Raw genomic sequence first — 12292 nt, forward strand, 5'->3', positions numbered from 1 at the left:
GCACCTGCGTCTAACGGCGAAACGCTTTGCGCCAGAGCCATCTTTTTTCACGTGCTCCAATGAAGATGACGATGATTATGACCTTGAAGGGTTTGGAACGTGCCCACTGGGGAGAATTTTCTGGGGATGAAGTGTTGACTGTGCACGTGCGCTCGATGAGCCTTTGTAGAAACCCATTGTGTAAGTTGGCTTTCCTGTTGTGCGTTGTGGGCGTTACTAATTGGATTTTGGTCTTTGACTTTGTACCTCGAAGACATTGGCTTTTGACCAAAGAAAGATTCGCGTTTCAACCATCTTTCACTGCACCCACGATCATCATCATTGTCAGAGTAAGTTGGCTTTCCTGCGGGGTCCCCATCACAGAGGCAAAGAAAGCTTCACTTCAACCGTGTCGGAGTGGCGCAATCGGACGGACGTCATCTTGATTACGCGGTGGACCCAGGTTCGACTCCAACCACTGAAAGCGTTTTCTTTTTCTTGAGGCGGTTGTGTAAAATTGACTCTCCTGTGTTGCCGCACGCCGGACGGCATCAGTGAAGCGTAGAAAGCTTCTCTTTAAAAGAATGCGCATGTGTGCTGTCACTGTCAAAAAAAGAAAAAAGAAAGAGGCCGGTTAGTCGAAATGACTCCGCCTCCTTCTGCTTCGACATGCGAACCCCCAATTTGAAGGGCCTTTGATTCTCCCGAATCTTTCGGATTGCGCGTCCGATGCTTTAAAAATTAAGTGTTCTCCTACACTTCACCACCAGCGCCATCACTAGTAACAGCTTCACTATGCCAACTGCAGGATGAAAGCGCGAAAGCCTCTTTCAGGAACATTCAACCGTTTTTATCGCGAGTCTCGGCGAGTTTTTTCCTTTCTCCTGAATTTTCCTATATCATCCTCCGGTTGAGTTATTGTCTTCCGTTACTCCTATTCCCGTCCCTCGGTAGCCACTGTCACTCGCCTGGTCCACCTGTTGTCAAATCTCTGTTTTACTTGCCCGGCCCACGTCCACTTTTTTCTCCTAGAAAGACCCGAAAGTCTGAATGACTTTCTGTTTTAACCCAAACACCAAACGTTTCGTAGCTCTCTTGGCTTTTGTTCCACAGCCAATGACGTCTTGTCAGCAGAAAAAATAAATAATTATGCTGTCGTTTCGCTTTCATTTTTTGTGACGTTTCAAAACATATCGAATGGGTGCCCCGTTCATCTGTGCCTGGCAATACGGGGGCAGACTCAGATAACCGCCCGAGTACCGCCATGCGACCACTAGTACCTTTCCCTGAAGACGCTTGCGCGCACCTGGAACGACGTAAAGGAAAATCTCCGCCGCACCACTCGGGCACTGATACCCCTGTGTTGTTCAAACCCCCCTGGTGTCTTAACTCGCCGAGAGGAGGATGCGCTGTGGAGACTACGCGTTAGGAGTTACCCCTTACGCTGTTCATGACTGCCGCCTGGCCATCGCAATACCGCGGCCCATACGGATCCAACTGCCCACTCTGCGACTCTGCCATACAGGACGTGAATGTGCAACACCTGCCGTGGACCTGCCCGGGATTGCACCAAGTTCGCCTGCGGCACCTTCGAGCAACCGGTCTACACCCTGGCCGCCCTCCTGACCTACAACGCTGGGTGTTAATCGACCAGATTTACGGGAAATCCCCAAGGTGGAGTAAGTTTCTGTGAAGGAAAGTTTGACATCCACCTGAATGCAGCCGCACGGCTACAAAGGAAAGCTATACAGCTTTCTCAGAAATTTCGCAGTTGAAGAAAAATTCGTCCTGGTCCAGGATTCGAACCCGGGGCCACCGCTTCACAACGCTGAGTGCACGGATCTTTTCACCAAGAACTCCTGAACATCATACACGAAACTAACTTGTTCGTGTTTCTGTAAATGCATTCATTTATTATGCCACAGGGCAAACGTTCGAATTATAAAAAAACAAAGACCGAAAGCGGTCGGAGTGAGCCGAGCCCGACTTCACTTGATCGTCGGCTTCTGTCTGAAAGCTTGTTCTCACTGGCTTTCACTTTTGTCGTAGCCAATTAGGAAACGGTCTTTTTAACGCTGTATCGGTGTGGCGGCGTTACAGCAAAACGGAACACCAAGCCCCCGCTCTTTATTAGCGGGGGTGTGATGACGACGGCGAAGCTTTCTCAGGAATGCCCGTGAGGTGCCGTCGCCAAGAGCGGGCGTTAAAAATACACGTGCAGTTCATCAGATGAGTTGACGGCCGACTTTTCAAGTCGGTTGCGCTAATAATGGGCTTTCTCCACTCTCCTGTTTTATGTATATGCGCTAGTGGTCGGTAGGTACTATAGGCTATTGGGCTCAAGGACAAACATTTCAACGAAATCGAAACTGAAACAAAAGCTGGGTTGAAAGAATTTGAAAGCCTGGGCTGAAAGCCTGGGTTGAAAAAATTATGCAACGTTTGCTCAAATATTTTTAGCATGACGCAGCAGAGTGACGTGAGCGGTGAAGGCAGTAAGTTATGAAAGTCACGTTGCTTTGGAAGCAATTTTTTTTATCGCGTCCGCGATTCTCAGACCTGTAGCCACTCGTTCCTTTACCCAAGATCGCGTAGGCGTCGTACGCATGAGTTGACCATCCAAGTTCACACCAGTACTGGTGCCGGTGGTGTTTTATATATAAGATAAGTTAAAGGGCCGAATCATGACATATCAGCTTATCGTTTGGGGGCGTGCGCCATGCGTCACTGTTTGTGCGTGGCAGGGAGATGATGTATGCATGTCGTTGCGTTCTAGACGAGATCGGCAAAATTTAACGGGCGCCGTCTCATAGAAGCCGTTCTATCGAACGTCGTTTTCTCAACCGCCGTTTTCTCGAAGCCATTTTACTGAAAGCACTTCATGGAGGCGTTTTTTTTTTTTTTCACAAACCCCCCTTTGCATGCTTTGTATGTATCTCTAATGAGCGAATCAAGCTTGTCCCCAATCATTTTAAAAATGCAGGCGCAACTGTTGCAACTGATGCAGGCGGGGTATTTTCGTGCGGCGAAATATTTTTGGTATGGCGAAGTAGAGTACAGTATTAACAAGGCAATGAATGTTTAGCCTGATTAGGAGACACGCAATAAATGGTTGGACGAGCGATCCACGATAGCCGCCTACCGCCAGATCGCCCACGACAAGTTTGATCGTATGGGGAGCAGAAGAAATCAGTCCAAGGCGAATGCTTGCTTCTAAGGGAAATAAATTTATAGCTTGATCAATCATATTATGCCTTGAGGCCGCGGCAAAACAGATATGCTTGCCGTGCACGCATTTAGAATCTTGCCTTCGTCGCGAGATGGCCGCTCTCGTGTCTTGTTGCTGCACACTGAACTCGATATAAATAAGTTTGCTCTAAGCGGGCGTACTAAGTGAATGTATTCTTTTATAACGGTCTTCCGACACTGGCGTATACCACCATGACTGTGATGAAATAATGACTACGGATAATATTTTAGTGCCACTGTCGCAAGCTACGCACTAACCACATGTTGCTGATATGTGTACTCTTATTATGACGATGAAACATTTCGAGATTTGACTGGTCGAAAAAGGAACAAAGGAATTGGTAACTTATGAAAAGCTCATCATCCCGATATTTTTTATTGGAATAATTTTTGGCTTTGGCTTCCTATATTTTTGTTTCGTTGCTGTTTATTTTACTTCCCCCTTTTGTGCTTTCCTTTTCACCCTCGACATGAATGTCGGCATGCACCACGGTCTCCGGGCGACGCAAGGCAACTACGCTGCTGAGGTCAGGGCCGTAGCCAGAAATTGTGTCCGGATGGGGTTATGAGTTGTCGAAGGGAAGAGTTTTGCCGCAAGGTACACTGAGCTTCCCCTACGCGCTGCTCGGAAAAAAAAAAAAAATCGGAGGGGGTTCGAACCCCTTCAGGCTGCGTCCCTGCTTGAGGCGCTGCTTGGCGTAAGCGGACCTTGAAAACAAAAATAAGTGAACTTAATAAGGGTAGCGTCCTGGGCATGTTGGTACTCCATTGCTAAATAAATTAATTGCGCTAAAAAGGGGGACACGGACGAAGTGAGGACAGACACACACGGCGCAATGTGTGTGCCGTGTGTGTCTGTCCTCACTTCGTCCGTGTCCCGCTTGTTAGCGCAATTAATTCATTTAAAAATAAGTGAGCTTTACTTGTTATGCAGCCGACACAAAGCGTCCTCTTTACCCGCCGCGGTGGCTCAGTGGCGGCGTTGTGATGTTGAGCTCACGGACGCGGGTTTGATCCCGGCCGCGGTGACTGCTTTTTCTGATGGAGGTGAAAAGCTAAAACGCTCGTGTGTTCGAGATTCCGGCGCACGTTAAAGATCCCCAGGTGGTCTAAATTAATCCGGAGCCCTCCATTGCGGCGCGCCTCATCGCCCGTGTAGCGTCGGCGAGTTAAACCCGGCAACCAATCAACAAAACATCTTCAAAAACGTTCTTGAAACGCGTCGCAAAAAGCACCAACCTTCCGAATGACCCCTTTTAGGTTGTTTTGTAGCGCACTGATTATCCGAAAGCACAATCCTCCGTCGTCAGATGACCGTACGGTACACAGTTGTATTGCGGTGGTTTTAGGTGCGAAAATCCACATGGAGGTGCGACGGCCGCAGCTAGGCTAGACGGCCTAGGTGACGGCCGCATCTGGACCGCCATCCTGTTATGTAGGCGGCCAGCGACGGTCCATACCAACGGCCCATCGTTCCTTTCGAGCGCCGCGCGGCCGAGTAGCGCCGTCGGTGCAGGCGCGTTATGCCGACCACCGCAGCATTTCGCGGCTGCTAGTGGGCACCCCCCGTCGCGCACGCGCGCTTCGTGACGTCACGGTGTTTCTGCACCACTTACTTTTCGTTATAAAGATATTATTGATTATTATTTTCTTATTATACTTCATAGGTACATCCCTTCTTGTTGGTAATGTCTAAAAAAAAATTAGCAGTGGCTTAGATCGGCTATGCCAGGATACACGTAGCGGGAGCTAAGGTTCAGCTGGTTATTGTTAGGTTTCCTGGTTGTCTAGGATTAGCTGATTATCATGCTTACTGCTGCTAAAACGATTTCCAATCCAATCCAATCAAATCCAGTCCAGTCCAGTCGCGGCCAACGTTTCTAGTTGGTCGCGGCGGCGGCGGCTCCGGCGCGCCAGCTGTGCGCAGTGAGACGTCACTGCTCCTCGCGCAGCACGGCTCTCCAGGAGCCACGAGAAACTGCTCAACCTCGGCCAGTGGAGCTCGCGCTACAAAAGCCATCCAAAAGGCAGCCAGCTGCCAGCCAGTGCAAACAGCCAGGTGGAATACGGGTCTAGGACACTGTTTCGGTGTACGACAATTCGGTGCGGGACGCTTAGGTGCATATCGGTGCGCTAAATTTTTGATCCACGCCTCTTTGGTACAATAGGTTTAGCTAAGCATATTTTGATCTTCTCAGATCGTAGGTTGTGGATAACTATTACTACTCTGATCGAACTTTTTTTATATAATAACTGTACGTTTCGACAGCTCGCTTGCAGCATTTAAACATGCTTTTTACTCATATCTGCTTCGGGAAACACCTGTTATATATGTCGCGAATTAATTCTACTCTTTGGTGGTTAAATTTTTATTATTTGTTTTTTTATTCAGATTCGCTCCTTGTTTTGTATAAGGGGGGATGCGTGAAGGGTTCAGGAAACACTACAAAGAGCAGCTTCTTGCGGCCTTGCCTGAAGTCCCATTATTAGCGAGTTTTAGCTGACCGTTTTTCATGGTCCGCTCCGCTCCTATAGCAAGCGGGAGCGCCATTGCGTATGCGTGGCGCGCCTGGCCGCGAACGGCATTGGCTACGGTTTCACTGTGTACGCCGCCGGTACTGGAGCGGACCGTCGAAGACGGTCAGCTAAAACTCTCTATTAAGCCGAGACCGTGGGTAGACGGGTTCGTATACAGCAGGGGCACAGATCAAAATAATAAATGTAGTGGTAATTAACCACGAATTCTACAAACAAAGAGGAAAATAGCGCGCGACACGTTTCGAATGAGCTCAGAGCCTTCTTGTTTTATCATTTTTGCTTCATTTTTTTATTTGGGAGGAGAGCAGTAGCGACAGGGCAGTGACGCAAGCGTTTGGCTGTGCCATTTACACCAGCGATGAGCTCCCTTCCCCGCAGTTCGTTACTATACGATAAGTAGACGCATCCAACGCTCGCGTAGACTATGATTGTATGTGCGGGGAACGTTTGGGACCACTGCAATCACGACGCGCAACTTGGAATGTCACGTGGTGTTTTTTTTTTTTTGTATTTCGCGGGAATAATCAGTAAGTCGAGAAGCCCTGATACTTAGAAAGACAAAAACTGCTTTTTCGGACATTTTCCAAACCACTGTCCAACTTTCTAATTGGAACTTTTTTTCTACTTTCATTTGCTTCAGAAGTTGGCTAATTATTCTTGACTAATTATATAATTAAACAAAATACAAAATATAGCGTGACACACTACATACAAAAGTGAGCAACATGCATTTTATCTCGTCCCGTCGTCTAAGAGTGAATTGGCATATTTTAGAACTGTGGCTAAAGTTAGATGGTAGACCCTGTATATAAGTTTTGCAGTCTGCATTTAGTCATGTGGTCCTTGTACATACGATTTTTACAAATCCGCGCCAAAGATGACAAAAACTGGAAAAAAGAAAACACGATGTCTTCCGTGGGACGTCTGCGACATCAATGCCAAGCGCACTGCTGACGAGCGCCAAGCCATGAACGCGCGTCACAAGCCCAGTGCAAACGAATAGCAGCTGCGAGCTGACATGGGACATTCGTGGCGGTAAAAAATAAAAGTGATAAAAAAATCCATCCGCTTCATATTCGCTACAACCTACCGCATACCGGAAAGCTGCGAGCTCGGCAAGAGAAGGCCAACGTGATCACCCATCCCGGCTGGAACTTTGCAGCTTGTCGGCCAAGCATGACGCACCGGCAGCGTGGACGCCATTGTTAGCTTTTCCTTTCTTCTTTGACAAATTGTGGGAGAGAGGGAAACCCGACGGAGGTTGTGTTTACTGAAGGCAATCCAGAAGCCAGAGCATTCCGAGAACGGCAGCCGCTTCGCAGTTCGCCGCGGACGAGATTAAAACGTGTTTACCCTTTCCCTAATCTTTTTTCGGGCAGGGTTCAAGGCCAGTTGGACATGCAAAAAAGTACGAACGAAGGGAAAGAGAAAGTGAGGGAGGAGGGCAGTGGGTGACGAGGTCCCGACGAGGCGATTGATTCGGCCGCAGATAACGACCAGACCGGCGTGTTGCTTCGCCGACTCAGCTGGTGACCCGTGCAGCGGCCATCGGCGCTAGATCCCTGGACGCTTCTGGGACGCTTTCGACGATTCTGGGACGCTTGAACGTCGAATGTCTTGGTAAGTCGGTTTTTGATAGATTATCTACTTGTTACGTTTTTGCACTGACAATTTAAGTTATCGAGCGAAGCGCTGCGTGACCCTCATGCCCCCCGCCAGATTTCTTTGTTGTCCAGTCCTGAATGTAGAAATTTCGCATCTCAACATTGTATCTCGGAGAAGACTTGCCCTTAACAGTACGATATTAGTTTTGGATAGTTACACCTCATTTTCAGGAGTCCGTGAATATGCAGGGTGAACGCTTTGCAAGCGCCTTCGGGCTGCGATTAAATTGTCATCACGTTTGCAGCCATTTTCGCAGCTAACATTGTAATACCTCGCTGTCCGCGCGGTGCCTCGTATTCGCGAAATGCTGTCGCAGATATCGCGTGCCCCCTTGGAATTACGCGCAGCAAAGCGTTTCGTCGCGCATGGCGGAGCGTTCACGGCGTCGTAGTTCCTGCCGTAATTCCGATACCACACCGTCCGTTGCCCCGCCAAAGCCCAACGCGACGCCTTTTCCTCTCTCCGTTCAGACGCAGGCGAGGCCGGCCGATTTCGAGCGCCATGGGCTTCTACATCTACCACTCGGTCATCACGCCGTTCGCCTGGTACAGCCTGCTGCCCATCATCGGCTTCTCCGCCTTTCTGGCCCTGGTCGTGGCGTACCAGAGGGGCGAGTTCTACTGGCTCACCGACAAGCTCGACGACATCGGCCGCGCCATCACCTCTCGCTGCCGCAGCAAGCCCAAGCGGGGCCGCGACGCGCACGTCCCCTGGTTCGTCACGGGCGCCGGCGGCAGCTCCCACTTCGGTCAGACAGGAGGCATGATGATACCGACCTTCCAGGGACATCTCGCCGCGGCCCACCCCGAAGCCAGCGCTCAGGGCGCTGCCGCCATGCTGAACCGAGACTCGATTGCACCGCCGCTGGACTCCGAGAAGACCCCGAGCGTGCCGCATCACCAACGCTCCGGTCACGTGCGCGCGCTGACCGCTGTGCCCGTGCTGATCAGCGTCAGCAGCCTGAACGAATGGAGCACCGTGCTTTGAAGTGCCTCGTTGCTGGACTCTTCCGCCGTGGCCCACTCGAGATTTTACCCTACTTGCACCGCTCGGTGGGTTTGGAAGCCCTCGCATGAAGTTGAGTTCATTGTTGAACATTCTGCGTGCTGTGTTCTTTCGCAGGCAAGAACCATCAGGCGATGGGTGATCACGGCCAATTCCCTGAGCTGTTTCCCAGTGGTGGAGATGGTTGGTCTGGCATTGCTTGCAGTGGGCTTCTAGTCTGAGGCTTGTGTGCGAAATCCTGGCGCTTGAAGTTCAGTTTGCCGAGCGTGTGTCGTTTCGCAGGCTTGTGTGCGAAATCCTGGCGCTTGAAGTTCAGTTTGCCCAGCGTGTGTCGTTTCGCGCCTTCATTCGCAAGCTGACCTCGACGTAGGTTGCTTGCAAACGTCGTTTCTAATGTGTTGTGCCAAGCGATTGAATCTATATGTGTATCCACCTTTGACAAAACCACGATTGCGTGGAAGAAACGTGCCACAGTTTTTTTATTTTCATCTGTTTCGGCGCACCACCTCTTTTTTTTTTTTTTTTCGCGGAAACTCTTGTAAGGCACATTTGACAAAAGTTGATTGGATGATCATCACTGCTGTGGATTTTAAATAAAGACCGATTCCATTTTTTTTTTCTGGCTTTGTGTCGACATCAGCGAAGCCCAAGCAGCCGCTGTTGCAGCTTGTCTTCAAGATAACCTTGAGTCTTGCCTCTGTGGGGAAAGCAAAGTGCGTGGTAAGCGATGCGAGTTTTGGGCAAATAATTTTGGACCTTGTGCAAAGATTACAGCGAGATCGCTTGCTCACCGTCCTCAGGGCATCCATAGGTCTGTGATTGCCGTTCACAGTCAAGTTGTCTGTGGTTCCGGGACCTGAGAAATGGAACGAAATGTACTACCAAATTATTTTAGTTTTAGAGCATTCTCGAAAGGACAAAATTTTATAGGGCGTCTATATGCAGGTTAAAAATCATTCACTTTTCCTTGGCTGATTCGTAGTTCACATTGCGTTCAGAATCCCCTGAGTGTCGGTGTAAAGTGAACAGGTGTTCGCCTCAGTTCAACAGAACATGCGCACTCCGAACGATCCTCCTCAATGCTGGGCGTTCTATTTCAACCGGCGGTTAAAATAAAAAAATGAAGGTCGCGCAAAACAGCTGTTTTAGTGAGCGTCGTTCCACGTGCTTGCCAAGTTTGTTTTTCCTCTTTCGCTATCTGTCAAAGCAAGCTGGGCGAGCGCTACGCTGCAGTCTGCGCTAATTAGAAGTGCTCTGCGTCTGTCTTCACCGCACAGTACGTAGGAAAGCGAGAGTGCGTGACTTGTTCTTTGCTTATATCGCCCACCTGTTGCCTTCCGGGCGGCGTCACCCTTCTGTGCAAACGGCTTGGACCGGTGTTACTCCCTTGTTTACTTCAGCTCGCATTCTTTCAATTTCATCCCAAGCTCTTGCCCTTTCACCGAATGTGCTTGAACTATCGACTGCGCTAGCTGGCCTCAATATAAAGAGAAACGCTCGCTTCACCACTATGATAGTGGACCATTTATTAAGGTTTTGGGTTTCCGTGGTGGTCACTACTCTATCAGAAAACGGGAGCAAAGGGCTTTCTCTGAATTGTTTTATTTTCTGAATGAGCCTCTGCTGGAGAAATAAATTTTTCTCTCTCTCTCTCTCTCTCTCTGAATTTGGGGCCGGCAGGGCGGGGTTTGAATGGCACACACCGAAGGCTGTTTTTACTCAGATCTTCCGCAAGGACAGCTCTCGCTTCTGATACGTTGCCATTGTGTTTAGATTTTCTAAGCTTGAACATAGATTTACCCGTATTTGGTTGTTTCGGTGCAAATTACGTTTCAGAGTGGTAGAATTCAAGCCTGGGTTTTTGCATAACATCGATCCCGGCACACCTTTTACAGCCTATAGGAGAGGGCCGAGTCAACGCTCGCACTTCATAGGGGCGGTATCCTTTAGGCTTAAAGGAGCCATGAAGACAAAATACAAGTTTGGTTCATTAGAAAGGCTGCTTTGTCTTTATAAAAATGATACCGATTTCATCGCAAAGTTCCAAAAAATAATGGAGATATTAAAGAAAACGTGGGGAGCTGTGGCGACTCGCTAGCCAGTTTTCGGCAATTTTTCTATGACGTTACTGAATCTTGTTTGGGCGATTGGCGGCGGTCGAACTAATCAATCGCGAGGACACATGACTGGACGATTGTAGTGGGGCCACTAGTTCCGTTTGATCGAATCCCTTGAATGCTAACGTGCACCTAACCCACTGAAAATTACGCTTTTAGTGCTGACCCATATGACGTCACTCGCACCGATAACACGTCACTGTGGCGCGAAATTTGAAAGTTCTTAAGTATTTCTTGCGTTTTTATCGGTTAAAAACGTCTTTCGTGGACGGAATGAAGCTGAGTGAGGTACTAAAGTCTTAACTCTTTGAAGTTAAACAAAGTTGTATTTTCTCTTCATGGACCCTTTAACACTTCAAACCACAAATAAAACGTCTCAGTAGTGATTTGTGTGGCACTCATTCAGTGAGAACGAATGTCCTGAGCTTTTTGACTAGACTTGTCCTCAACCGGAACCCATGCTTTAATAGAGACTTATAGCAGAGTGGAGAACCGGTACTGTACCCGGTAGGCGACTGGTGCTACTGCGCGTGCGCAGAGGAGGAAAAACTGGTTGTGTGCATGCACAGGTGTACCGGGACAACTCTGGCTGCGTTCCAATTCGTGTACAGCTTGGTAGACAGTCTACGAAGCACACTAACTAGACTTCTAAAGGAATAAAATTGGAACGGCGCCGCGGTGGTCCCAAATGCAACACCAACGCAAACGACAGCCTCGTAGCAGACATGTTGAGAAACACAAGCCGCAGCTCTCGTAAATAATTTTACCGTTATTATTACAAACATTACATCATCTAAAAATTAAACAAAGTAATCTTCGCCACTAGTAAATTATACTAAATATGTTAATGGAAGAACAAGTGCTTTTGCTGCAACATTAATACGCAAAAAGGTGGCGCTGGCGTCACTTATTAGTTTAGACAGGAATGTAGCCTGCATCGTTGCTGACTTCAATGCTGTCTCCTTGAAGCAGTCTGACTGCTTCGTTCGAATTGGAACGGGGCTTAACATAGCGGGCTGTCCGCGAAGACGGCAACGAAGCAGTCTAAAGGGTAAATTGGAACGCACCCTCTAATATGAAAGATCCAGAAAAGGAGGGGGGCTTTGCTCCACCCGAACGCCTTGTAAGATAGCACTGTTGAACCTAGAGTGCACGCTATCCCTCCATTTGGTCACGCCCGAAAGAATCACTAAGCCTACCGTTAGCGAGCGCGTCCAGCTGGTGGCGCTTTATGTAGCTGGCGGCGAACTGGTCGGCGCGGACGAGCACGAATCGCCTGCCCACGGCCTCAAGCACGTTGCCCACGTGGAAGTCGGACAGGTCGTAGTAGTGCGGCTCCATGGCTGCTGTTCCGTGCTGAGCGGGCTTTCGAAGGCGCATGCGGCGCAGGAACTTGCCGCCCGGCATCCCGGAGTTGGGCAGCGGCCTCTCCAGGATGGACACCGTCTCGTCCGACGGGTAGAAGCAGATCACGAAGCTGCGCTCTTTGTCCAACGGCACCGCGCTGTCCTGCACACGCGCCGTATACAGAAGCTGTGTGTGAGCCGGAAGAGTTGTTCAGATAGCTGCTATAAAATACTGCTTGTGCCAAATCACGACCTTTCTAATGTTACGTACACCGCCATTTCCGCTGAACTTACTTTGCAGTATTATTCATTAATTATACGTTTTTACAGACGCCTTCGTGTGGTCGATAAGAGAGCATACAGCGGCGTAATCATGATAAAACACTGTGGGCA

General features: G+C 49.1%; 2 protein-coding genes across 2 annotated transcripts in view; one reads left to right on the forward strand and one right to left on the reverse strand.

The window, feature by feature from the left end:
- The first annotated feature begins 6963 nt into the window (after window positions 1–6963).
- LOC144153809 (uncharacterized) lies at window positions 6964–9052 on the forward strand. The gene is made up of 2 exons (XM_077685538.1): window positions 6964–7386; window positions 7902–9052. Exon 2 carries the CDS (start codon window positions 7933–7935, stop codon window positions 8416–8418), a length of 486 nt encoding a protein of 161 aa, XP_077541664.1. The 5' UTR covers window positions 6964–7386; window positions 7902–7932; the 3' UTR covers window positions 8419–9052.
- Window positions 9002–12292, reverse strand: part of LOC144153808 (EF-hand domain-containing protein 1-like) — a 38701-nt gene continuing 35410 nt past the window's right edge. The window contains exons 9-11 of the mRNA XM_077685536.1: window positions 11753–12062; window positions 9228–9292; window positions 9002–9133 (exon numbers count right to left, since the gene is read on the reverse strand). Coding sequence (XP_077541662.1) covers window positions 9110–9133; window positions 9228–9292; window positions 11753–12062 — 399 coding nt within the window. The 3' untranslated portion in view covers window positions 9002–9109. The remainder of the gene's footprint in view (window positions 9134–9227; window positions 9293–11752; window positions 12063–12292) is intronic.

This window comes from Haemaphysalis longicornis, unplaced genomic scaffold (assembly GCF_048455015.1).
Source record: "Haemaphysalis longicornis isolate Haplotype H1 unplaced genomic scaffold, Haemaphysalis longicornis Haplotype H1 scaffold_9, whole genome shotgun sequence".
Taxonomy (NCBI): domain Eukaryota; kingdom Metazoa; phylum Arthropoda; class Arachnida; order Ixodida; family Ixodidae; genus Haemaphysalis; species Haemaphysalis longicornis.